The sequence below is a fragment of the Microcaecilia unicolor genome, chromosome 2 (assembly GCF_901765095.1).
Source record: "Microcaecilia unicolor chromosome 2, aMicUni1.1, whole genome shotgun sequence".
Lineage (NCBI taxonomy): Eukaryota > Metazoa > Chordata > Amphibia > Gymnophiona > Siphonopidae > Microcaecilia > Microcaecilia unicolor.
The window spans coordinates 397610170-397633626 of NC_044032.1; the positions used below are offsets into that span (position 1 = coordinate 397610170).

General features: G+C 45.8%; 1 protein-coding gene across 3 annotated transcripts in view; it reads left to right on the forward strand.

The window, feature by feature from the left end:
- Positions 1–23457, forward strand: part of AFF1 (AF4/FMR2 family member 1) — a 430143-nt gene that overhangs the window by 143008 nt on the left and 263678 nt on the right. For all 3 annotated transcript variants that reach the window (XM_030190611.1, XM_030190612.1, XM_030190613.1), the window contains exon 3: positions 17415–18278. In XM_030190611.1, the coding sequence (XP_030046471.1) occupies positions 17415–18278 (864 nt within the window). The remainder of the gene's footprint in view (positions 1–17414; positions 18279–23457) is intronic.

A 23457-nucleotide genomic window follows, 5' to 3' on the forward strand; every position in this document is an offset into this window, starting at 1 on the left:
AATCCATAACAAATCCCTGATCGATCATCTGAACTGTGTCCTGTTTCACAGACCGCCCGGTAACTGGAATAAAAGCCAGCCTATCTTCACGGACTTCATCTCAAACACTTGTGTAAACAACTCCCAATACATTAATACTAGGTGACATAAACCTTCACCTAGAAGACCCCAACTCCACCAATGCACGTGAATGCAACGACTTCCTACAGTCCTGGGATCTCAAATGGCCTCACATGCAAGCTACCCACATCAAGGGACACACACTAGACCTCTTATCACACAAACTGTCCACAGATCATAACCTATTAATAACAGACATCAAATGGACAGAAACATCTTGGACTGACCACTACAAACTGAACCTATCCCCTAAACTGGCGGAAGAAGGGATTAAACCATACACCAGAACATACAACTTACACCACGAAAGGGCAAATAGATCCACAAGTATTCTGGCAACTGATATATGACGACGAATGGAAAACACCAACGGATTCCATACATTACCTCAATCATTGGGAGGATAGATGCAGAGGCGTACCAAACGAAATAGCACCCTTAAAGACAAGAATATCAAGAAGACAAAACTTGATACCATGGTTCAATGACGAATTGAAAAAAATCAAAACACAATCCAGGAAACTTGAACGAACATGGAGAAAAATAAATGAACATACACTCAATGCATGGAAACAAATACATGGAAAATACAAATATGCAATAAGACAAACCAAAAGGTCCTACTTCAAAACTAAAATAGGACCGGATTACAAAGATCTGAAGAAACTATTTCAACTCGTAAATAAGTTACTAGACACCACCCCTATCACAACAACCAACACAGACATCCCAACTGCAGACAAACTTGCTAATTACTTCAACGAAAAAAATAGTAAAATTACGCAGCACACTTCCTCAGCACAACACCAACATTGAAAACTTCAACGACCTAGACCTAATCCCTGGTGGATGCCCAGTTGACCGTATCTGATCAACATTTACTCTCCTCATCACTGAATCGGTTACACAACCGACTCATAGGTTTTGCCAACACCCACTGCAAACTAGATATAAGTCCCAGTTATCTACTTAAATCCGCCCCTGGCCGCTTCACAGCAGACCTCACATCCCACTTAAACTTCATGCTACAACAAGGTCTCTTCCCCGAGGAATATGGTAACATCCTACTCACCCCAATACCAAAAGACACCAAGAAAAACAAAAACAATCTAACCAATTACCGCCCAGTTGCGTCTATCCCACTAGTAGTCAAATTGATGGAGCGCTTGGTGACCAAACAGCTTACGGAATACATAGACAAGTTCTCAATATTACACTACTCACAATCAGGATTCCGCCCCCACCATAGTGCTGAAACTGTCCTAGTCACTCTCCTGGCCAAATTCAAGCAGGAAATAGCCACAAGTAAAAGCATACTTCTCCTCCAATTCGACATGTCAAGCGTATTAGACAAGGTAAACCACAATATATTACTAAGACTCCTTGGCCACTTTGGGATTGATGAAAATGTACTTAATTGGATCAAGGGTTTTCTAACCACCAGAACATACCAAGTAAAATCAAACTCAAACATATCACCACCGTGGAAAGCTACCTGTGGAGTACCTCAAGGATCACCATTATCACCAATACTCTTCAACATGATGATGATCCCACTGGCAAAGTCCCTATCCAACCGAGGCCTCAACCCGTTCATCTATGCAGATGACGTTAAAATCTACATTCCCTTCAGACATGACTTGACAGAAATAACCAATGAAATTAATGATTGCCTGAACATCATGGACTCCTGGGCAAATTCATTCCAACTGAATACTGAAAAAACACACTGCCTCATACTCTCATCTCAATATAACAAGTACAAACCTACAACCATAAACACCCCAGGACACACCCTCCCTACCTCAGACAGCCTAAAAATACTCGGCGTCACAATCGACCGCAACCTTACCCTTGAGAGCCAAGTAAACTCCGTAATAAAGAAAATGTTCTATTCAATGTGGAAACTTAAACGAATAAAACCTTTCTTCCCGAGGGAAATTTTTCAAAACCTAATACAATCAATGGTCCTAAGCCATGCAGATTACTGCAACGGAATCTATGCAGGATGTAAAGAACAACTCACAAAAAAACCCCAGACCACCCAAAACACAGCTGCCAGGCTGATATTTGGTACAACACGTTTCGAAAGTGCTAAACCCCTCCGAGAAAAGCTGCACTGGCTCCCAATCAAAGAACGGATCATCTTCAAAATCTGCACTTTGGTCCACAAAATTATCAACGGCGTAGTGCCAGGATACATGACAGACCTCATAGATCTACCAACCAGAAACAGAATTGGATCATCATGATCGTACCTAAACTTACATTACCCAAATTGCAAAGGACTTAAATACAAAACAACCTACGCATCCAGCTTCTCCTACATAAGCACACAACTATGGAATTGACTCCCAAAAGCTGTGAAAATAATCTGACCATCTAAACTTCAGGAAATCACTAAAAAACAACCTCTTCAAAAAGGTTTACCCCACCGATCCAACATAAATCCCCACACCCAACAACACAGCATAACCAATGATCGTACTGGACAATATACAATCTAAATCCCCTTTGACCCTCATAGTACCTGACTCACACCTACCTCACTCGACCACAATATAACCTTGTATGTGTTATCGATCAACTGGCGAACGCCATTACGGTACTATGTAAGCCACATTTAGCCTGCAACTAGGTGGGAAAATGTGGGGTACAAATGTAACAAATAAAACACTCCTATACAATGCGCCAAGAACAGGATGAGGAAGATGGAACTAGTACAGCTGCTTGCCTCAGTTTAAGGCAGAGGTAGGCAATTCTAGTCCTCAAGAGCCGCAGGCAGGTCAGGTTTTCAGGATATTATCCACAATGAATATGCAGGAGATAGATTTGCATACCAAGGAGGCAGTGCTTGCAAATCTATCTCCTGCATATTCATTGTGGCTATCCTGAAAACCTGACCTGCCTGCGGCTCTCAAGGACCAGAATTGCCTACCCCTGGTTTAAGGCAAGTCAGTGTCACAAAAAAAAAAAAAAACAGCGCAATAAACTGGCATGAAAAAGATTCCAGTTGCCACAAATACAGAGCTAAAAAAAAGTACCAATATGGAACATACTGAAGAACCTTCAGTCAGGCTTCTTCCAGCTGTAGTATGCTTAGGTCGCTGCCCTTTAGTAAAAGGTCCCACCCAGCACTGAAATTTAGAAACTGGCAAGCCTAGGCACAGGAGGAGAGTCAAAAACCAGGCCTGAATCCTTCAAGAGTTTTCAAGCTGATCCATGGTGTAACATGCTATTCAAAGGGAACACAGGGCGAAGGGAAAGGCCCACTGGTACTTCATCTGTTTGCGTGTCAAGAGCCCATCACTTTGCTAAAGTGAAAGATGTTGGAAACAGTTACAGAAGGGTCTTGATAATGCAGAGCCATTCTGGAACAGGATTTTTGCAAGATGGTGTCCTTATCCACATATCGGGGAAAAACAAAGTACAATATCACGAGGATGGTTATCTGAGAGTGATCCCAGAGTCTGATGGGCTCAGTCAACTGCAGTACCCGGTGCCTTGTCTCTCTCAAAGTGAGCAGCTGCTGAGAGAGGGTTTGTACAATTAAAGCCACATTCTCCTGGTTATTATTTTCTGGCACACCATGAAAATGCAAGTTTTCATTGTCCTCTATTTTCCACATTGTCCATTTTATATTATAACTAGTAAAAATGGCCCGTTTCTGGCGGCGATGAAACGGGCGCTAGCGGGCAGGGGACTCCCTTCCCCTCCCCTTACGCGTGTCTGCCTGGTGGTCTAGAGGTACCTGTTCGGTGGGGGCAGGAAAGAAAGAGCCCCCTCTTTCCTGGCTCTAGCGGTGGTGGTAGCTTCCTTGCTGCATCGTGTGGGAGTCCGGCTCTCGGCGTTTCAAAATGGCCACCGAGAGTTGAAGTCTCGCGATGCAGCTTGAACTCTTGGCGGCCATTTTGAAATGCCGAGAGCCGGACTCCCACACGATGCAGCAAGGAAGCTACCACCACCGCTACGGGCAGGAAAGAGGGGGCTCTTTCTTTCCTGCCCCGACCGAACAGGTACCTCTAGACCACCAGGGAGACACGAGTAAGGGGAGGGGAGCGGGGAGGTGACGGGGGGGAGGGACGTTGCTGAGGGTGAGTGTGGTGCCCTGGGCGGGGCGGTAACTTCTAAGGGGCGGGGCTATGTGGCGAAAGGGGCCGGGTTGATGTGGACGTCGTGGGCGGCTGGGATTTTTTTGGAAGGGGAGGAGTAGGGAAACACACTTCGCGTGTTTCCCTACTGCTCCCCGTGCGTTAATTAGCCTTGTTTTCGTGTTCCGCCCTCGACGTCATCACATGTGACGTGAGGGCGGAGCATGAAGATGTTGTGGTGGCTTCACCACCATGAAACCACGAACCGGTGTGTGAGTGACTTCAGTGACGTCAGTGTCCTCAGAACGTTGAGGGTGCATTTTATTATAGTAGATGCTTCGTATTGCACTTGTAAGGAAATATATTTGGACTGCACGTTGAGCACAGCCTTGCCCTGCTTCTCAATTTGGATATCCGTATCATCCATTTGAGCACCCAGATGATGCATTTCCCTGGAAGCCAACTCATCCTGCATGGCTTTAAGTTTAGTGCTAAGGTCAGAAAAGCAGTTCTTAAATTCCTTGCTCAGCCCAGTAAGAGTAATCTGAGTAAGTTCACTCTCATTCTCTGAGATTTCGAGTGACTTAAGGTCTGTTCCTCGGGGTGGGGATGTAGGCCATATAGGCCATGAGATCTCATCTCTCCTTGTCTACTGAAAATGTCTTGGCGACTTTTTTTAATATCTCCAGTTTTCACCTTCCGGGACATTTCGGAGACTTGGATAATTAAAATAGTTCAAGGGAAGCCCCAAACAGTCGCCGATGGAGTGAGATAAGTACTCATACGAAAAGACAGAGCAGGAGCTTGCGTTTCAGGCTGCCATCTCAGCGGCCGACATCACTTCCTCTCTCCAGTTTCAGGCATTCTCATTTGAGTTAGCAACAACCCTGAGAACACTCTTCATGGTTCATGGTAGTCATGATGTCTCACTTGCACAAGCAGGATGTTAGTGTCATCTGTATTTTGCAAACCCCCAACTCCACCTCCGCACTGACTCGGATCAACCAATTGTCCATCTCCTCAGCTGGACTAGTTGCTGAGGCACCTGGGCTGGGTAGCAAGTCAGTTGGTTAGAGAACTTTGGATTTTTTTCAACTCCAAGGCCCAGATGCATCAACCATACGTAAAAAAGTCTAATTCATTAAAGTCCTTAACGAATTTGAAAAAACGAAGCATGCACCAAAAAAACAAGTTGCACATGTTCGGTGCGGTATTGAAAAATACAATGTATCAAAAATTCGTAATCCCCATCAGTAATCAGCCCCTAAAACATGCGCAGAGCAGTCAAGCGTTATGCTGGCTGCTCTGCGCATGCCACAAACGTCCAAAACAGCAGCAACAACAACAAAAAAAAACACGTGGCTCCCCGCTTTCCCCTGCATAAAATATCTCAACAAACATTAAAAAATGATCAGGAGGGGGCAAAGGTGCTCATCAGGAGCCTCCTGTATGGACGGCATTGCCCCTCCCCCGCCCGAGGTCGCCGTTGCTCCCCGCTTCTCCCCGCTTCTCCCTGTATGAAATAAAAACTCTTTTAAAATAAAAATCCAACTTTTGCAGCGCCGGGCCCCCCTCCCTTCCTGTCTCTCTTCTCCTTCTCCCACCAGTGCTCCGCCTCCCGCAATCCTCCGCCTCCGTGCCCCGCCCCCCGTAACCGTCAGAGGAGGGCGGGCACAGGAAGAAGGAGAGATGTCGGTGGAGGCAGAAGCGATCGACGATCAGCTGTTTCATCCCGTGCAGCGCCTTCAAACACAGGTGAGAGGCGCTGCACCAGCCATTAAGGCAGGGGGAGGAGTGGCGGCGACGAACTCAGGGGGGGCGGGGTGCGGAGGATGGCGGGAGGCGGAGCACTGGTGGGAGAAGGAGAAGAGAGACTGGAAGGGAGGGGGGCCCGGCGCTGCAAAAGTTGGATTTTTATTTTAAGTTTTTATTTCATACAGGGAGAAGCGGGGAGCACCAGCAACCTCGGGCGGGGGGGGGGGGGGGGGGCAAGGCCGTCCATACAGGACGCTCCTGATGAGCGCCTTTGCCCCCTGGGAGATGACAGCTCTGGCCTTTACAACTGCTCTGACCATACGTTAAATATGTTGAGGTAAATGACTCGGTGTAATCGTCGGTATTGTTAGTGCATCCCGAATCCTCCACATTACAATGTTAGTTACTCGTTTGTATTCCATTTTCGTTAGCTGCTTGCTTCGTCGGAAAAAGACCTTTGATGCATGCTTCGGTTAGAAATTTCTTCGTTAAAGGGTCATTTACGGGTCATTAAAGTTTAGTGCATCAGGGCCCAAGTGTGGTATGTTTTCTGTGCTTAGAGCTTCAGCATCTGCTCTAGATTAGAAAGATCCTTCTGTGCACAGAAGGCATCTCTGGTTTGGGACTGTCTGCAGCTTCTGAGCTCCATGATGTGTGAAGTAGTGTCCTGAGCGAGAGTCCACATGATGGTTGGTGGTGTGGTTATCATGATGGTCCCATTGAAGTTTAACTCTGAGCCAGGAGGAATTTGAAGCTACATCTGGCATTGTGGAATTCTCCAGAGTGTTTCTTCAAGGGGGTTGCCTTGGACCCCATGGACTAGTTGGTGCTTACCAGAGACACAAGTTGAGTCAGGGGCATTGGTCTCCACAGGAGTTGTCCTGGAATATCAGTTGTCTGGAGGCCAGAGCTATTTGCTTGGAGCTTCAGAACTTCCAGCTGCTCCTATTAAGAAAGACATTGAGGGGTTCTATTGAATAATGTGATGATGGCATACCTCAACAAGCAAGTTGGGACCAGGAGTGCAGCAGTGGAGACAGGTTAGAATTGTTCCTGGGTGTAGTGTCGTCTGGCAGTGATCTCAGCTTCTCTCATAGTGGAAATAGGCAATGTTCAAATGGAGTTTCTCAGCAGGCAGTCCTTAGATCTTAGGGGGATGGGAGTTGTCTCTGACTTTCAGATTTTACAGGTCGCTGTGGCATTCTTCACTATCCAAAATGCAATTAGTTCAGGTTTTTTCAGCTACAGAAAAGAGCAGGGTTCAACCGGGATTGATGCCTTGACTGAAAATGAAGCCTCTCTATGTATTCCCTTTGTTGACACTAATAGGACTGGTCCTTTTGAAGGTGGCAAAACATCCATATCTGGTGATCATGGTACATTGGCCTGTTGGCCGTGGTAGTCTAACTTTGTTCTATTACTGGCAGGATTCCTTGTTTTACTTCCAAGAGGACGCAGACTCTTGCAGCAGGGGCTGGTCCTCATGATGAATCTCTATCCTTTCCGACTTAAGACTTCACCATTGAGAGGAGGTGCCTACAGTGCAGAGGCTAGCATCCCTTTTTCGTAGTGACCTTGCTGTGGGCTCGTAGGTCTTCCACGTATCTGACATATTTCTGCATCTGGTGAGCCTCTGAATTTTGGTGTGTGGAGCAGAAGATCTTTCTAAGTAGTGCAGATAATGCCATCAATTCTGGCATTTTTGTTTGCGGAGTCTTGATAAGGGCCTAGCCCTTAATTCCCTAAAAGTTCAGAAGGTGACTCTTTCGTGTTTCAGAGGTAGATTTGATGGTTTCTCTTTGGTTGAGCAGCTGGAAGTGGGCAGTTAAACAAATTCTTCCCTTACTGTGAGGGGTGATGCCATTGAAAATGGTCCTTTCAGTGGCCATTTTTTTAGTCAGAAGAGTATCTGAATTGCAGGCACATAAGTACATAAGTAATGCCATACTGAGAAAAGACCAAGGGTCCATCGAGCCCAGCATCTTGTCCACGACAGCGGCCAATCCAGGCCAAGGGCACCTGGCAAGCTTCCCAAACGTACAAACATTCTATACATGTTATTCCTGGGATTTTGGATTTTTCCAAGTCCATTTAGTAGCGGTTTATGGACTTGTCCTTTAGGAAACCGTCCAACCCCTTTTTAAACTCTGCTAAGCTAACCGCCTTCACCACATTTTCCAGCAATGAATTCCAGAGTTTAATTACACGTTGGGTGAAGAAAAACTTTCTCCAATTTGTTTTAAATTTACTACACTGTAGTTTAATCGCATGCCCCCTAGTCCTAGTATTTTTGGAAAGCGTGAACAGACGCTTCACATCCACCTGTTCCACTCCACTCATTATTTTATATACCTCTATCATGTCTCCCTCAGCCGTCTCTTCTCCAAGCTGAATAGCCCTAGCCTCCTTAGTCTTTCTTCATAGGGAAGTCGTCCCATCCCCGCTATCATTTTAGTCGCCCTTCGCTGCACCTTTTCCAATTGTACTATATCTTTCTTGAGATGCGGCAACCAGAATTGAACACAATACTCAAGGTGCGGTCGCACCATGGAGCGATACAACGGCATTATAACATCCTCATACCTGTTTTCCATACCTTTCCTAATAATACCCAACATTCTATTCGCTTTCCTAGCCGCAGCAGCACTCTGAGCAGAAGGTTTCAGCGTGTTATCGACGACGACACCCAGATCCCTTTCTTGGTCCGTAACTCCTAACGTGGAACCTTGCATGACGTAGCTATAATTCGGGTTCTTTTTTCCCACATGCATCACCTTGCACTTGCTCACATTAAACGTCATCTGCCATTTAGCCGCCCAGTCTCCCAGTCTCGTAAGGTCCTCTTGTAATTTTTCACAATCCTGTCGGGAGTTAACGACTTTGAATAACTTTGTGTCATCAGCAAATTTAATTACCTCGCTAGTTACTCCCATCTCTAAATCATTTATAAATATATTAAAAAGCAGCGGTCCTAGCACAGACCCCTGAGGAACCCCACTAACTACCCTTCTCCATTGTGAATACTGCCCATTTAACCCCACTCTCTGTTTCCTATCCTTCAACCAGTTTTTAATCACCAATAGGACATTTCCTCCTATCCCATGACCCTCCAATTTCCTCTGTAGCCTTTCATGAGGTACCTTGTCAAATGCCTTTTGAAAATCCAGATACACAATATCAACCGGCTCCCCTTTGTCCACATGTTTGTTTACTCCTTCAAAGAATTGAAGTAAATTGGTCAGGCAAGATCTCCCCACACAAAAGCCGTGCTGACTCGGTCTCAGTAATCCATGTCCTCGGATGTGCTCTGTAATTTTGTTTTTAATAATAGCCTCTACCATTTTCCCCGGCACCGACGTCAGACTCACCGGTCTATAATTTCCCGGATCTCCCCTGGAGCCTTTTTAAAAAAAATGGGCGTTACATTGGCCACCCTCCAATCTTCCGGTACCACGCTCGATTTTAAGGATAAGTTGCATATTACTAGCAGTAGCTCCGCAAGCTCATTTTTCAGTTCTAGCAGTACTCTAGGATGAATACCATCCGGTCCAGGAGATTTGCTACTCTTCAGTTTACCGAACTGCCCCATTACGTCCTCCAGGTTTACCGTGAAGTCAGTAAGTTTCTCCGACTCGTCCGCTTGAAATACCATTTCCGACACCGGTATCCCACCCAAATCTTCCTCGGTGAAGACCGAAGCAAAGAATTCATTCAGTCTCTCCACTACGTCTTTGTCTTCCTTGATCGCCCCTTTTACCCCTCGGTCATCCAGCGTCCCAACCGATTCTTTTGCCAGCTTCCTGCTTTTAATATACCGAAAAAAAAAATTTACTATTTTTTTGCCTCTAATGCTATCTTTTTTTCCCTCTTGGCCTTCTTTATCTGCGCCTTGCATTTGCTTTGACACTCCTTATGTTGCTTCTTGTTATTTTCAGACGGTTCCTTCTTCCATTTTCTGAAGGCATTTCTTTTAGCCCTAATAACTTCCTTCACCTCACTTTTCAACCAGGCTGGCTGTCTTTTGGAGTTCCGTCTTTCTTTTCTAATTCGCGGAATATGTGTGGCCTGGGCCTCCAGGATGGTATTTTTGAACAGCGTCCACGCCTGTTGTACAGTTTTTACACTCTCAGTTGCCCCCCTAAGTTTTTTTTTTTACCGTTCTTCTCATTTTATCATAGTCTCCTTTTTTTAAAGTTAAACGCTAACGTATTTGACTTTCTGTGTACAGTTACTTCAAGGTCGATATCAAAACTGATCATATTATGGTCACTGTTATCAAGCGGCCCCAGTACCATAATGTCCCTCACCAGATCATGCGCTCCACTAAGGACCAAGTCTAGAATTTTTCCTTCTCTCGTCGGCTCCTGCACCAGTTGCTCCATAAAGCTGTCCTTGATTTCATCAAGGAATTGTATCTCTGTAGCGTGTCCCGATGTTACATTTACCCAGTCTATATTTGGATAATTGAAGTCACCCATTATTATCACATTGCCCATTTTGTTCGCGTCTCTGATTTCTTTTATCATTTCTGTGTCTACCTGCTCATCCTGGCGAGGCGGACGGTAGTACACTCCTATCACCGTTTTTTTTCCCTTTTATACATGGAATTTCAACCCACAATGATTCAAAGGTGTGATTTGTGTCCTGCTGAATTTGTAATCTATCTGAGTCAAGGCTCTCGTTAATATACAATGCTACCCCTCCACCAGTCCGGTCCACCCTATCACTACGATATACTTTGAACCCCGGTATGACAGTGTCCCACTGGTTATCCTCCTTCCACCAGGTCTCAGTAATGCCTATTATATCCAATTTTTCGTTTAGTGCAATATATTCCAACTCTCCCATCTTATTTCTTAGACTCCTAGCATTTGCATATAGACATTTCAGAGTATGTTTGTTGTTCTTATTTGCATGATGCTTAGTACCTGACACTATTGATTTGACATCTTTTGTCTGATCTTTAGTTGTATTTAAGGGCACCTGGTCTACCATGGTCTGTTGTGCAACCTCACTATCCAGAAACACTATCTTCCCTGTTTGTGAGGTATCTTTGCAAGATACCTTTTCCCGAACCATGCGCTTTTGAGCGACTGTCGGCCTTCCCCCCATTTCTAGTTTAAAAGCTGCTCTATCTCCTTTTTAAATGCCGACGCCAGCAGCCTGGTCCCAACCTGGTTAAGGTGGAGTCCATCCTTTCGGAACAGGCTCCCCCTTCCCCAGAATGTTGCCCAGTTCCTAACAAATCTAAAACCCTCCTCCCTGCACCATCGTCTCATCCACGCATTGAGACTCTGGAGCTCTGCCTGTCTCTTGAGCCCTGCACGTGGAACAGGTAGCATTTCAGAAAATGCTACCCTAGAGGATCTGGATTTGAGCTTTCTACCTAAGAGCCTAAATTTGGCTTCCAGAACCTCTCTCCCACATTTTCCTATGTCATTGGTACCCACATGTACCAAGACAGCGGACTCCTCCCCAGCACTATCTAAAATCCTATCTAGGTGATACGTGAGGTCCGCCACCTTCACACCAGGCAGGCAAGTCACCAGGCGATCCTCACGTCCACCAGCCACCCAGCTATCTATATGCCTAATGATCGAATCACCAACTACAACAGCTGTCCTAACCTTTCCTTCCCGGGCAGCACTTGGAGACATATCCTCGGTGCGAGAGGATAGTACATCCCCTGGTGGGCAGGTCCTGGCTACAGGAGTACTTCCTACTTCACCAGGGTGATGCTCTCCTTCTAGGAGACCTCCCTCCTCCAAGGTAGCACAAGGGCTACTAGACTGGAGGTGGGACTTCTCTACAACATCCCTGTAGGTCTCCTCTATGTACCTCTCTGTCTCCCTCAGCTCCACCAAGTCTGCTACTCTAGCCTCAAGAGAACGGACACGTTCTCTAAGAGCTAGGAGCTCTTTGCATCGGGCGCAAACATATGACATCTCACCAACTGGGAGATAATCATACATGTGACACTCAATGCAAAAGACTGGATAGCACCCCTCTCGCTGCTGGACTGCTGACTCCATCTTAGTGTTTTTGAGTTTTTCAATAATTTAAAACTTGCTACAGTATTAAGGATATTAGCCTAATATAAAAGTGTCTTTTACTTTATATAGTATATTGTTTGATTTATTTAGTATTTCCTTCTTAGATGGTGATGAAATGTATTTAAAACTCTATAAGAGCACTCCTTGTTTGTTACCCTAATTACAATAACTGACTATAAATGAGGCGTTGTCCTAGGGGTGGGTGGGTGTTGGGAAGGGTGGGGGGGAATACTAAATTAGATCCTGCAGTGGCTGTTAGATTCTATCTGTTAATACTGTGGTACAAAGCTTTTAAAACTAAGTGGAAAAGACTATGGAGATTAGCTGTTAACTGTTGAAATTTGCTTTTTAATTTTGCCTAACACTAACCTACAATTCCTCCTTTAAACCCCAATCTTTAAGTTCCCAAAGCACAAAGCAAAGTAGCGTTCACTTACCAGAGAAATGTCCTCTTCTCTCAGAACTTTCAGAGATCTTTACCGGTCCTTTTCAACTTACTCCACTTCCATGGAATGGTACCATCCTTTCTTCCAAAGGTGATTTTCCTCCTTTTATCCAAATCAGATAATAATCATGCTTCCAGTTTTCTCGGAGTCAGACAAGTTGGGTTCCCAAACCATGATACGCTTGGATATATGCAGAGCCCTCTTGGAATCCCAAGTTCTTTTTGTAAGTGAGATAGCCTATTTGTATTGTTTTGTGGACTGCACAAAGGCAAAGCAGCCTCAAAATTTACTATTACCCATTGGATTAAGGATGCCGTAGGATCAGCTTACCTCCTCAGTCAGAAAGATGTTCTAGCAGGTCTCGTAGCTCACTCGACCAGAGCTCATGTGCCTTTTTGAATGGAAGCTCAAGCAGTCAGCCATCAGGATATCTGCAGAGCAGCCACTTGGTCCACACTGAATTCTTTTGGTAAACATTATGGATAGATATTTAGGCCAGAGGAGACGTTGCCTTTTGGCAGAGTTGTGCTGTATAGTGCCTTGTCTTTCTCCTGCTCTTGGATAAAGCTTTCATTCATCCTGTCATGATGATAAGGTAGGAGAAATTTACTCTTACCTCCTGATTTTTCTCTCTCTCTTTTTTTTTTTTAATTCCTGCTAACCTAGTCTAGGACCCACCCAGAAAAATGGCAAAATCCTGAGCTATCATCTTAATTATACATAGTTTTCTTTACTGTTCTGAGGCCTACAGAGGGTTACTTGGTTAATAACTGGTTCCACATGTATATAGGTTTGTTTTTTTTTTAATTCTTAGCTTTGGCATTAGCTTTCTGAGAATATTCTCAGCTGCAACATATGTTATACTGATGATATCGTAGGAATCTTAAACGTCTCTGCTGATAGGCAGACGTAACCTTCTGTTCAGCCTTCTCAGTGGGGGTTATTGGCATACAGTTTAAACCAGAGTATAGAACATCATTATGAGAAAACTCAGAACTCTTGAACCGAAATCTTCTTGAATGCAATAATCATACAAGGAAAAATAACTTATAGTTCAGATGTGTTGGACAAGAGGTTTTGCCCCTCTCTCTCTCTCTCTCTCTCTCTCTCTCTCTCTTTCTCTCTCTCTCTCTCTTTCTCTCTCAAAAGAGGCTGGGAGATTGCAGTAATATTTATACTGTTAAAATCCTGATAGCACCATAGCTTGAAGGGGAGTCATACAGCATAGTAAGTTTTAGTTCACAGAGGAGATATGCTGCAGACTAACTCTACAGACCTGATGGAAAGAGAAGGAGGGGGGAAACTTGCCTATCATGCTTAGAGAACAGGGCAAGCCAATAAAGAGTCCCATAAGATATGGGGAACTGGACATGTGGTCTGAGTCTATTGCACAGAACTGCAAGATTTAAAGGATCTGTAGTCTCAGGGCAGAACCCAATTCCCTGCTTCCATGCAAATGAGGGCAAGAACACCTTCACTCTCGGCTAACCTAGCAGGACTCAAGAAAAGAAAATTATCAGGTAAAGGTACATTTCTCCGAGGACAAGCAGGCTGCTTGTTCTCACTGATGGGTGACGTCCACGGCAGCCCCTCCAATCGGAAACTTCACTAGCAAAGTCCTTTGCTAGCCCTCGCGCGCCCGCGCGCACCGCGCATGCGCGGCCGTCTTCCCGCCCGAAACCGGCTCGAGCCGGCCAGTCTTCTTTTGTCCGCACTCGGTACGGTCGTGTTTTCGCCGTGTCGAGCCCCGGAAAGTCGACCTCGCGCGTCCAATTTATTTTGAGCGTGTTTTTTTCCTTCGGGAAAGTTTTCTCTTAGTCGGGAAGTGCTCCGGAAACCCCCCGCCGGGTTTCGTGTAAATCCTCCCCGTACTTCCAGCTTTTTGCCCCGGTAAGTTTTCTTTCGTCGTCGGGGTAGGCCTCTTTTTGGCCTCGGTCGAGATTTTTCTCCCTCTAAATTTTGGTGCTTCAAATTTCGCCATTTCGGCTTTTGATTTCGCCGGCGTGATTTTTCCGCCCATGACATCGAAGCCTTCCAGCGGCTTCAAGAAGTGCACCCAGTGCGCCCGGGTTATCTCGCTCACTGATCGACACTCGTCGTGTCTTCAGTGTCTGGGGGCCGAGCACCGCCCTCAGAACTGCAGTCTGTGTTCCCTGCTTCAAAGGCGGACTCAGGTAGCGAGACTAGCCCAGTGGAACGTGTTGTTCTCGGGCTCTTCGTCGGCATCGGCACCGGGATCTTCGAGTGCATCGACGTCGTCAGCGTCCAGACCATCTTCCTCGGCCGCCCCTGCATCGAGGCATCGGGCCTCTGCATCGGCGCCGAGACATCGGATAGCTGCATCGACGTCGGTGGTACCAGGACCTCGTCTGCTGATGTCGTCGGACGGTGGTGCATCGGGTGGAGTGCAGGTGAGGGCTGTCCATTCCCCTGCTGGTGGCGGTGAGCCCTCGGGTGGGTCTCAGGTGGGGAAGACTTTGTTGAAACTCAAGCAAGACCGAGGCACCATGATTCTGATTGCTCCCTTTTGGCCGCGTCAGATCTGGTTCCCTCTTCTTCTGGAGTTATCCTCCGAAGAACCGTGGAGATTGGAGTGTTTTCCAACCCTCATCACGCAGGACGACGGGGCTCTTCTGCATCCCAACCTCCAGTCCCTGGCTCTCACGGCCTGGATGTTGAGGGCGTAGACTTTGCCTCTTTGGGTCTGCCAGAGGGTGTCTCCCGCATCTTGCTTGCTTCCAGGAAAGACTCCACTAAGAGAAGTTACTTCTTTCATTGGAGGAGGTTTGCCGTCTGGTGTGACAGCAAGGCCCTAGATCCTCGCTCTTGTCCTACACAGACCCTGCTTGAATACTTTCTGCACTTGTCTGAGTCTGGTCTCAAGACCAACTCCGTAAGGGTTCACCTTAGTGCAATCAGTGCATACCATTACCAAGTGGAAGGTAAGCCGATCTCAGGACAGCCTTTAGTTGTTCGCTTCATGAGAGGTTTGCTTTTGTCAAAGCCCCCTGTCAAGCCTCCTACAGTGTCATGGGATCTCAATGTCGTTCTCACCCAGCTGATGAAACCTCCTTTTGAGCCACTGAATTCCTGCCATCCGAAGTACTTGACCTGGAAGGTCATTTTCTTGGTGGCAGTTACTTCGGCTCGTAGAGTCAGCGAGCTTCAGGCCCTGGTAGCCCAGGCCCCTTACACCAAATTTCATCACAACAGAGTAGTCCTCCGCACTCACCCTAAGTTTCTGCCAAAGGTCGTGTCGGAGTTCCATCTGAACCAGTCAATTGTCTTGCCAACATTCTTTCCCCGTCCTCATTCCTGCCCTGCTGAACGTCAGCTGCACACATTGGACTGCAAGAGAGCATTGGCCTTCTACCTGGAGCGGACACAGCCCACCAGACAGTCCGCCCAATTGTTTGTTTCTTTTGACCCCAATAGGAGGGGAGTGGCTGTAGGGAAACGCACCATATCCAATTGGCTAGCAGATTGCATTTCCTTCACTTACGCCCAGGCGGGGCTGGCTCTTGAGGGTCATGTCACGGCTCATAATGTCAGAGCCATGGCTGCGTCGGTAGCCCACTTGAAGTCAGCCTCCATTGAAGAAATTTGCAAAGCTGCGACGTGGTCATCTGTCCACACATTCACATCTCATTACTGCCTGCAGCAGGATACCCGACGCGACAGTCGGTTCGGGCAGTCAGTTCTTCAGAACCTGTTTGGGCTTTAGGATCCAACTCCACCCCCCGAGGGCCCTGTTTGTTCTGTTCCAGGCTGCACTCTCAGTTAGTTGGTAAATTTTTTAGGTCAATCTCAGTTATGTCCTCGCCGTTGCGAGGTCCAATTGACCATGGTTGTTGTTTTGAGTGAGCCTGGGGGCTAGGGATACCCCATCAGTGAGAACAAGCAGCCTGCTTGTCCTCGGAGAAAGCGAATGCTACATACCTGTAGAGGGTATTCTCCGAGGACAGCAGGCTGATTGTTCTCACAAACCCGCCCGCCTCCCCTTTGGAGTTGTGTCTTCCCTTGAAGTGTATTGTCTTGCTACATACTGGACTGGCCGGCTCGAGCCGGTTTCGGGCGGGAAGACGGCCGCGCATGCGCGGTGCGCGCGGGCGCGCGAGGGCTAGCAAAGGACTTTGCTAGTGAAGTTTCCGATTGGAGGGGCTGCCGTGGACGTCACCCATCAGTGAGAACAATCAGCCTGCTGTCCTCGGAGAATACCCTCTACAGGTATGTAGCATTCGCTTTCTCTAGCTGCCCAGGGATGAAGTGTCATTTGGAAATAAACCACTAAAAAAGAAAACAAAAATATGAGTTTTGTTCAAATTGCTTTATAAATTATTCTTAAGCAGTTCTGGTTCAGACCATTTTCATAGCTATGTCCCAACCTCTTTTCTTGGTAGTATTCACCAAGTAGATTATAATTCTGCTATGTCCCTTCAGAGGAGGTTTTAACAACATCCTAACGAAAAGTTGTGGGTTTGTTTCTCTCCCTTGTTAAATGTTTGGCATAGTTGAGGATCTGTTTTCTTCTGGTGACACTTCCATTTATCTATGGTGCGTTGTAAAGGTTAATGCTGTATGAGTTATACATTGAGATTCCCTGGGTCAGATAAAGGAAAATGAAAAATAGAGAAATCCGAACCTGTCTGCACAGACAGAGAATAATAAATTTGATTGCATGTTTGAGGAATACCACATTGATGACTTCTGGTTGAAGATGTTAAAATCTTTAAAGCACACTATCTCGTTGAAATCCTAGCTACTGCTCATGTTTCTCATTGCTGTACATTGTTTGCCAGGTGCAGGTTTCTGCTGATACTATTTCAGCTTGTGCCTGTATTTTCTAAACAGGTTTTGCACAAAAGTTTTAAAACTTGTGAACTCTTCTTTTTGCTTTTTTGATTCCAGTGTAGTGTGTTATTTCTCACTTTGTTATGCTTTACTTTTAGACTGTCAGAGGAGATGAGTTGTCCAACCGAATCCAAAGCATGCTGGGTAATTATGAAGAGGTGGAGGAAACCATTAGCACAAAGTCCTCTCAGAATCTTCTTGGTATCCCCAAAGGTGTTCGTGCATTGACCTCCCAGGGGAAACCTAACCACACACCCCTACCCAAAAAAATCAGCAGTATGCCGCAACCCTCAGTCCATGGTGGTGACCACCGGCCCGTTGGATCTGCTGCTGCTGCTTCAACTGCCTGCAGCTCCTGCCAGCGCCAAAAAACCCAGCCTAATACTGAACAATGCTCAGATTTGCATGTCAGAAACTACAGCTCATCCCATAATCAGGACCAAAGCCAAGGTCAGAGTAGTAGTCAGCAAAACAAAAAGAGCAGTCAGCTTCCTGATGAGCAGTTACCTTCGTTGTCAAAGCTTCCTCCACTGCTGTCATCTTTGTCCCCTCTGGGGGAGCCACTGTCACCTTCACTTTCCAGCCAGCGCGTGAGTTCCAGACCACAGCCCAACAAAAACCACAGAAAAGTGTATCGTCATCCAGCAAAGTCTCCCCAGACTATGGGCATGGGACCTCATGAGACTGAAACACGGGATGATTCTAATTCAGTTACTAACTTGACTGTGGCTAATCAGCCTTCCTTACAAACTTTCCCCCCATCTTTACCATCAAAAACCAGTATAGTGCCACAAAAACCTACAGCATATGTTAGACCAATGGATGGCCAAGATCAGGCACCAAATGAGTCTCCAGAACTGAAGTCACTGCCTGAGGACCGCCATGGACAATCTTATGCAAATTTCAAAGCAAGTGCCAAGACCAAGCCCTCCAAAATAAAAATGCCTTCTAAATCCATTGAGGTTAGTAAAATTGCTATTGAATTTTTTAACATTTTGTTTAATCTGCGATAAGTGTGTTACTTTGGTTTGCTGAAGGAGAATATAGAGCACCTTAGCACACCCTTAAAGGCTTGCTTCACAACAGTGGTACAAGCTGTGTGCAGGCACCATGTGCGTATGGATTCCTTATAATGATGATAATGAAAGTTAGTTTCAGAACCCCTAGCAAGGAAATCTTTTCCCTCCCTCCTCTTGTTTTGTTTGCAGTGTCACACTTTTTGCTTGGCTTCACAGAAATTGAACTTACTGTGAGGTTCCCTGGAATGAGAGAGGTTGTCCTCCAAAGATGCAGAGGGAGACCTCCCTTTCCAGAGCTATAGCAGCTGTTTGGAAACCCTGGGGCCTTACCCTTCTAGTTCCTCATAGCCTCTTCCCAGTTTCTCTCCCTTCTATCTTTCCTTATGACTCGATTGCATCCCCTGATTTTGCTATTTGTGGACCCAGCAGATATCTTCCTATGGCAGAGCTTGCAGCAGTAGGAGGGAAATTCAGTATCCCTTGTAAACTGCTTCATGCTCACAGTCCCTGCAGTGGCCCTGCCCTTCATATGGGTTTCCTTGGTAACAGGAAGCCAATGCCAAAAGAAGGGGCCAGGCCTTTTCAAGGGCTGTGACCATCCACTGGCCCACACCTTGCTGATGCTGGACCATATGAAGGAAAGTGGCCAGGGGAAATAACTATGCTCACACAGAACTTTAAATAATGTCACCTCTGGCAGTTGCTAAAGAGGAAGGAGTCAGGGACACAGGTCTGAAATTGAGAACAATCTTCAAAAATCGGAGACTTCTGGTAATGACTGTTAGACCTAGTGAGCTCTCCTGGGATGATGAACCCCTAGACCCCTTTTTTGCTTGGGCCTTCCTCTCCTTGCTGTGACAGCTGTTTGAGTGGAATTTACATTTCTGTTTGGAAGATCTATTTAATGTTTTCTATGTGGAGGGAAAAATAATTCCCAGTAAGAGTTTCTTGGCCTATTTCAGACTTCAAGTACAAATTTGTTCAGGTAGTCGTGTTTGTGTGATGTAATAGTAGTCTGTCATAAATCAAAATTGCAAAATGACTATGCCTTAGAGCAATCAGATACTGGATTCATCTAATATCTTCAATGTGTTTTGTCACTGTTGCAACTTGTTATGGTCTTATTTCTAAGCCTCCTTTCTTTTGTGCCTTCACATTTTAATCTTTTTTTTTTTTTTTTTAATAAATGGTATATGCTTATGTCTTTGTGTTCCTGATTCTGAAGAGATTTTTTTTTTTAATTAATTCTTTGCTTTATACGTTCTTTATGGTGTTCAGCAGTTCAGCTAGATGAGGTCTTGATGGCTTGAGTTAAGTTTGTGCTAGCCAAGAAGGAGAAAGACACCAGAGAGGCATTTTCTTTTAAAAAGTGTAAATTTAGAAGGACAAAAATACATTTTTGTAACTTTTGTTTCATTTTTGGCTGTACTTGTATTTTTTTGGTGTATTTTCTCCCTTTGCTAAAGCTGCAGGAAACAAGTGCTTTGGACTAAAAATGTACTGATCCAAATTGATCTGCGTACTTTTTGCACATACCTCAACCCCACCCCCCAACAACCCCCCCCCCCCCCCCCCCCACACACACACACATAGTTAGGTAGAAAACATAAATTTGATCCACTGAGACAGGGTTCTTAATTATTATACAGCAATGAGAGCACTGATACATTCTGTGAAAGGTAAGGAATCTTTTCCTCCCTCTTTCTCCACTCTTCTTGCTTTTTCAGAATTTCATTCCCAGTTGCATGCAGAAGTGTGTGTTTTCTAAATAGTTTGGATTTACTTGACTGGATATCTTGTATAGTTAGGTGAGTCTCCTTTATAAATGCACAATAACATTATTAGTATGTTCTGATTTGTATAATTTAGTGGCAGGATGGCAAACAATAGCTTGTTTAGGAATTTGCAAATGTTTACTTATGTGGATGTAAGTTCTGAGCCATGATCTATAGATGGTCTTTTGAAATTGAAGAATACATCTTAGAGCAAGGGAGAGCAACTTGCGGCCCACCATTTGAATTTTATGTGACCTGCAAGACCATGGGAAGTATACACTGAAAGCCTTCATTCACATCTCCTTTGATTTCCCCACCAACACCAACACCAGTTTTAAGCCTCTTTCCTCCTTTATCTTCTTGTCTTGCCCAGCTTTAACAGTTCTCCTCAAACATGGGTAGGAAGATCTTGTCTCTTGTGGAACCTTGTACAAGTGCACTGTAAGCTTTCTCAGTAGATGTCACTATTGTGCAATGACTGGTGTCTCCCAACCAGTGAACACTACCTCTGCAACATCCCTAAAGAGTAGAATTCAAGCACAGGATATTAGAACCAGGACCCCCCCCCCCCCCACACACACACACACATATATAAGTACATAAGTAATGCCATACTGGGAAAAGACCAAGGGTCCATCGAGCCCAGCATCTTGTCCACGACAGCGGCCAATCCAGGCCAAGGGCACCTGGCAAGCTTCCCAAACGTACAAACATTCTGTACATGTTATTCCTGGAATTTTGGATTTTTCCAAGTCCGTTTAGTAGCGGTTTATGGACTTGTCCTTTAGGAAACCGTCCAACCCCTTTTTAAACTCTGCTAAGCTAACCGCCTTCACCACATTTTCCGGCAATGAATTCCAGAGTTTAATTACACGTTGGGTGAAGAAAAACTTTCTCCAATTTGTTTTAAATTTACTACACTGTAGTTTAATCGCATGCCCCCTAGTCCTAGTATTTTTGGAAAGCGTGAACAGACGCTTCACATCCACCTGTTCCACTCCACTCATTATTTTATATACCTCTATCATGTCTCCCCTCAGCCGTCTCTTCTCCAAGCTGAATAGCCCTAGCCTCCTTAGTCTTTCTTCATAGGGAAGTCGTCCCATCCCCGCTATCATTTTAGTCGCCCTTCGCTGCACCTTTTCCAATTTTACTATATCTTTCTTGAGATGCGGCGACCAGAATTGAACACAATACTCAAGGTGCGGTCGCACCATGGAGCGATACAACGGCATTATAACATCCTCACACCTGTTTTCCATACCTTTCCTAATAATACCCAACATTCTATTCGCTTTCCTAGCCACAGCAGCACACTGAGCAGAAGGTTTCAGTGTGTTATCGACGACGACACCCAGATCCCTTTCTTGGTCCGTAACTCCTAACGTGGAACCTTGCATGACGTAGCTATAATTCGGGTTCTTTTTTCCCACATGCATCACCTTGCACTTGCTCACATTAAACATCATCTGCCATTTAGCCGCCCAGTCTCCCAGTCTCGTAAGGTCCTCTTGTAATTTTTCACAATCCTGTCGCGAGTTAACGACTTTGAATAACTTTGTGTCATCAGCAAATTTAATTACCTCGCTAGTTACTCCCATCTCTAAATCATTTATTAATATATTAAAAAGCAGCGGTCCTAGCACAGACCCCTGAGGAACCCCACTAACTACCCTTCTCCATTGTGAATGCTGCCCATTTAACCCCACTCTCTGTTTCCTATCCTTTAACCAGTTTTTAATCCACAATAGGACATTTCCTCCTATCCCATGACCAACCAATTTCCTCTGTAGCCTTTCATGAGGTACCTTGTCAAACGCCTTTTGAAAATCCAGATACACAATATCAACCGGCTCCCCTTTGTCCACATGTTTGTTTACTCCTTCAAAGAATTGAAGTAAATTGGTCAGGCAAGATTTCCCCACACAAAAGCCGTGCTGACTCGGTCTCAGTAATCCATGTCCTCGGATGTGCTCTGTAATTTTGTTTTTAATAATAGCCTCTACCATTTTCCCCGGCACCGACGTCAGACTCACCGGTCTATAATTTCCCGGATCTCCCCTGGAGCCTTTTTAAAAAAAATGGGCGTTACATTGGCCACCCTCCAATCTTCCGGTACCACGCTCGATTTTAAGGATAAATTGCATATCACTAGCAGTAGCTCCGCAAGCTCATTTTTCAGTTCTATCAGTACTCTAGGGTGAATACCATCCGGTCCAGGAGATTTGCTACTCTTCAGTTTGCCGAACTGCCCCATTACGTCCTCCAGGTTTACCGTGAAGTCAGTAAGTTTCTCCGACTCGTCCGCTTGAAATACCATTTCCAACAGTGGTATCCCACCCAAATCTTCCTCGGTGAAGACCGAAGCAAAGAATTCATTCAGTTTCTCCGCTACGTCTTTGTCTTCCTTGATCGCCCCTTTTACCCCTTGGTCATCCAGCGGCCCAACCGATTCTTTTGCCGGCTTCCTGCTTTTAATATACCGAAAAAAAATTTTACTATGTTTTTTTGCCTCTAATGCTATCTTTTTTTCGTAATCCCTCTTGGCCTTCTTTATCTGCGCCTTGCATTTGCTTTGACACTCCTCATGCGCTCCACTAAGGACCAAGTCTAGAATTTTTCCTTCTCTCGTCGGCTCCTGCACCAGTTGCTCCATAAAGCAGTAAGCAGCACTGACACCAATGTCAGACCTGTGAGTTCTTGTACCAAGTAGAGTGCTGCCGAGCCCAGTACTCAGACCAGGTTCCTCTTGGCGGCTGGACAACCCCGGGTTTCACATGCGCTGACCGCCGTTCCCCAGAGGTTGAGCCCCTAGGTGTGGGTGGCCTGCGGGGCTTACTAGATGTAGCGGGGTGATGAATGTGACGGCCAGACAGGCAGCAGGCAAGACAGTGATCCAGGTACAGGCAGAGTCAGTAGGCAGGCAGCAGACACGAGAGTAATCCATGTACAGGCAGAGTCAGCAGGCAGCAGACAGGCGAGTAATCCAGGTACAGGCAGTCAGTAGGCAGGCAGCAGACACAAGAGTAATCCAGGTACAGGCAGAGTCAGTAACGAAGAACAAAATAGAGGAGAAGCACACTACTGAGCAAGTAACACCTACCAAAGTAGAAGCCGAAGCAAGGAGTCTAGGGAGAGCTCAGCTGATAAAGTGCTGGCATCTGACATCAGCAGGGAGAAGGGGCACAGCCATAGGACAAGAGCAGGGGAAGGAGGAACCGGAAGATCAATAGGAGAGAAGCAAGGGAAGCCAGGCAGAGGAAGAGCAGACCCAGGTGGGTGGAAGCAAAGCATTCAAGGAGCCTGTAGCGAGAGAAGAACCACACACACATGGCTCAGGGCTGTGC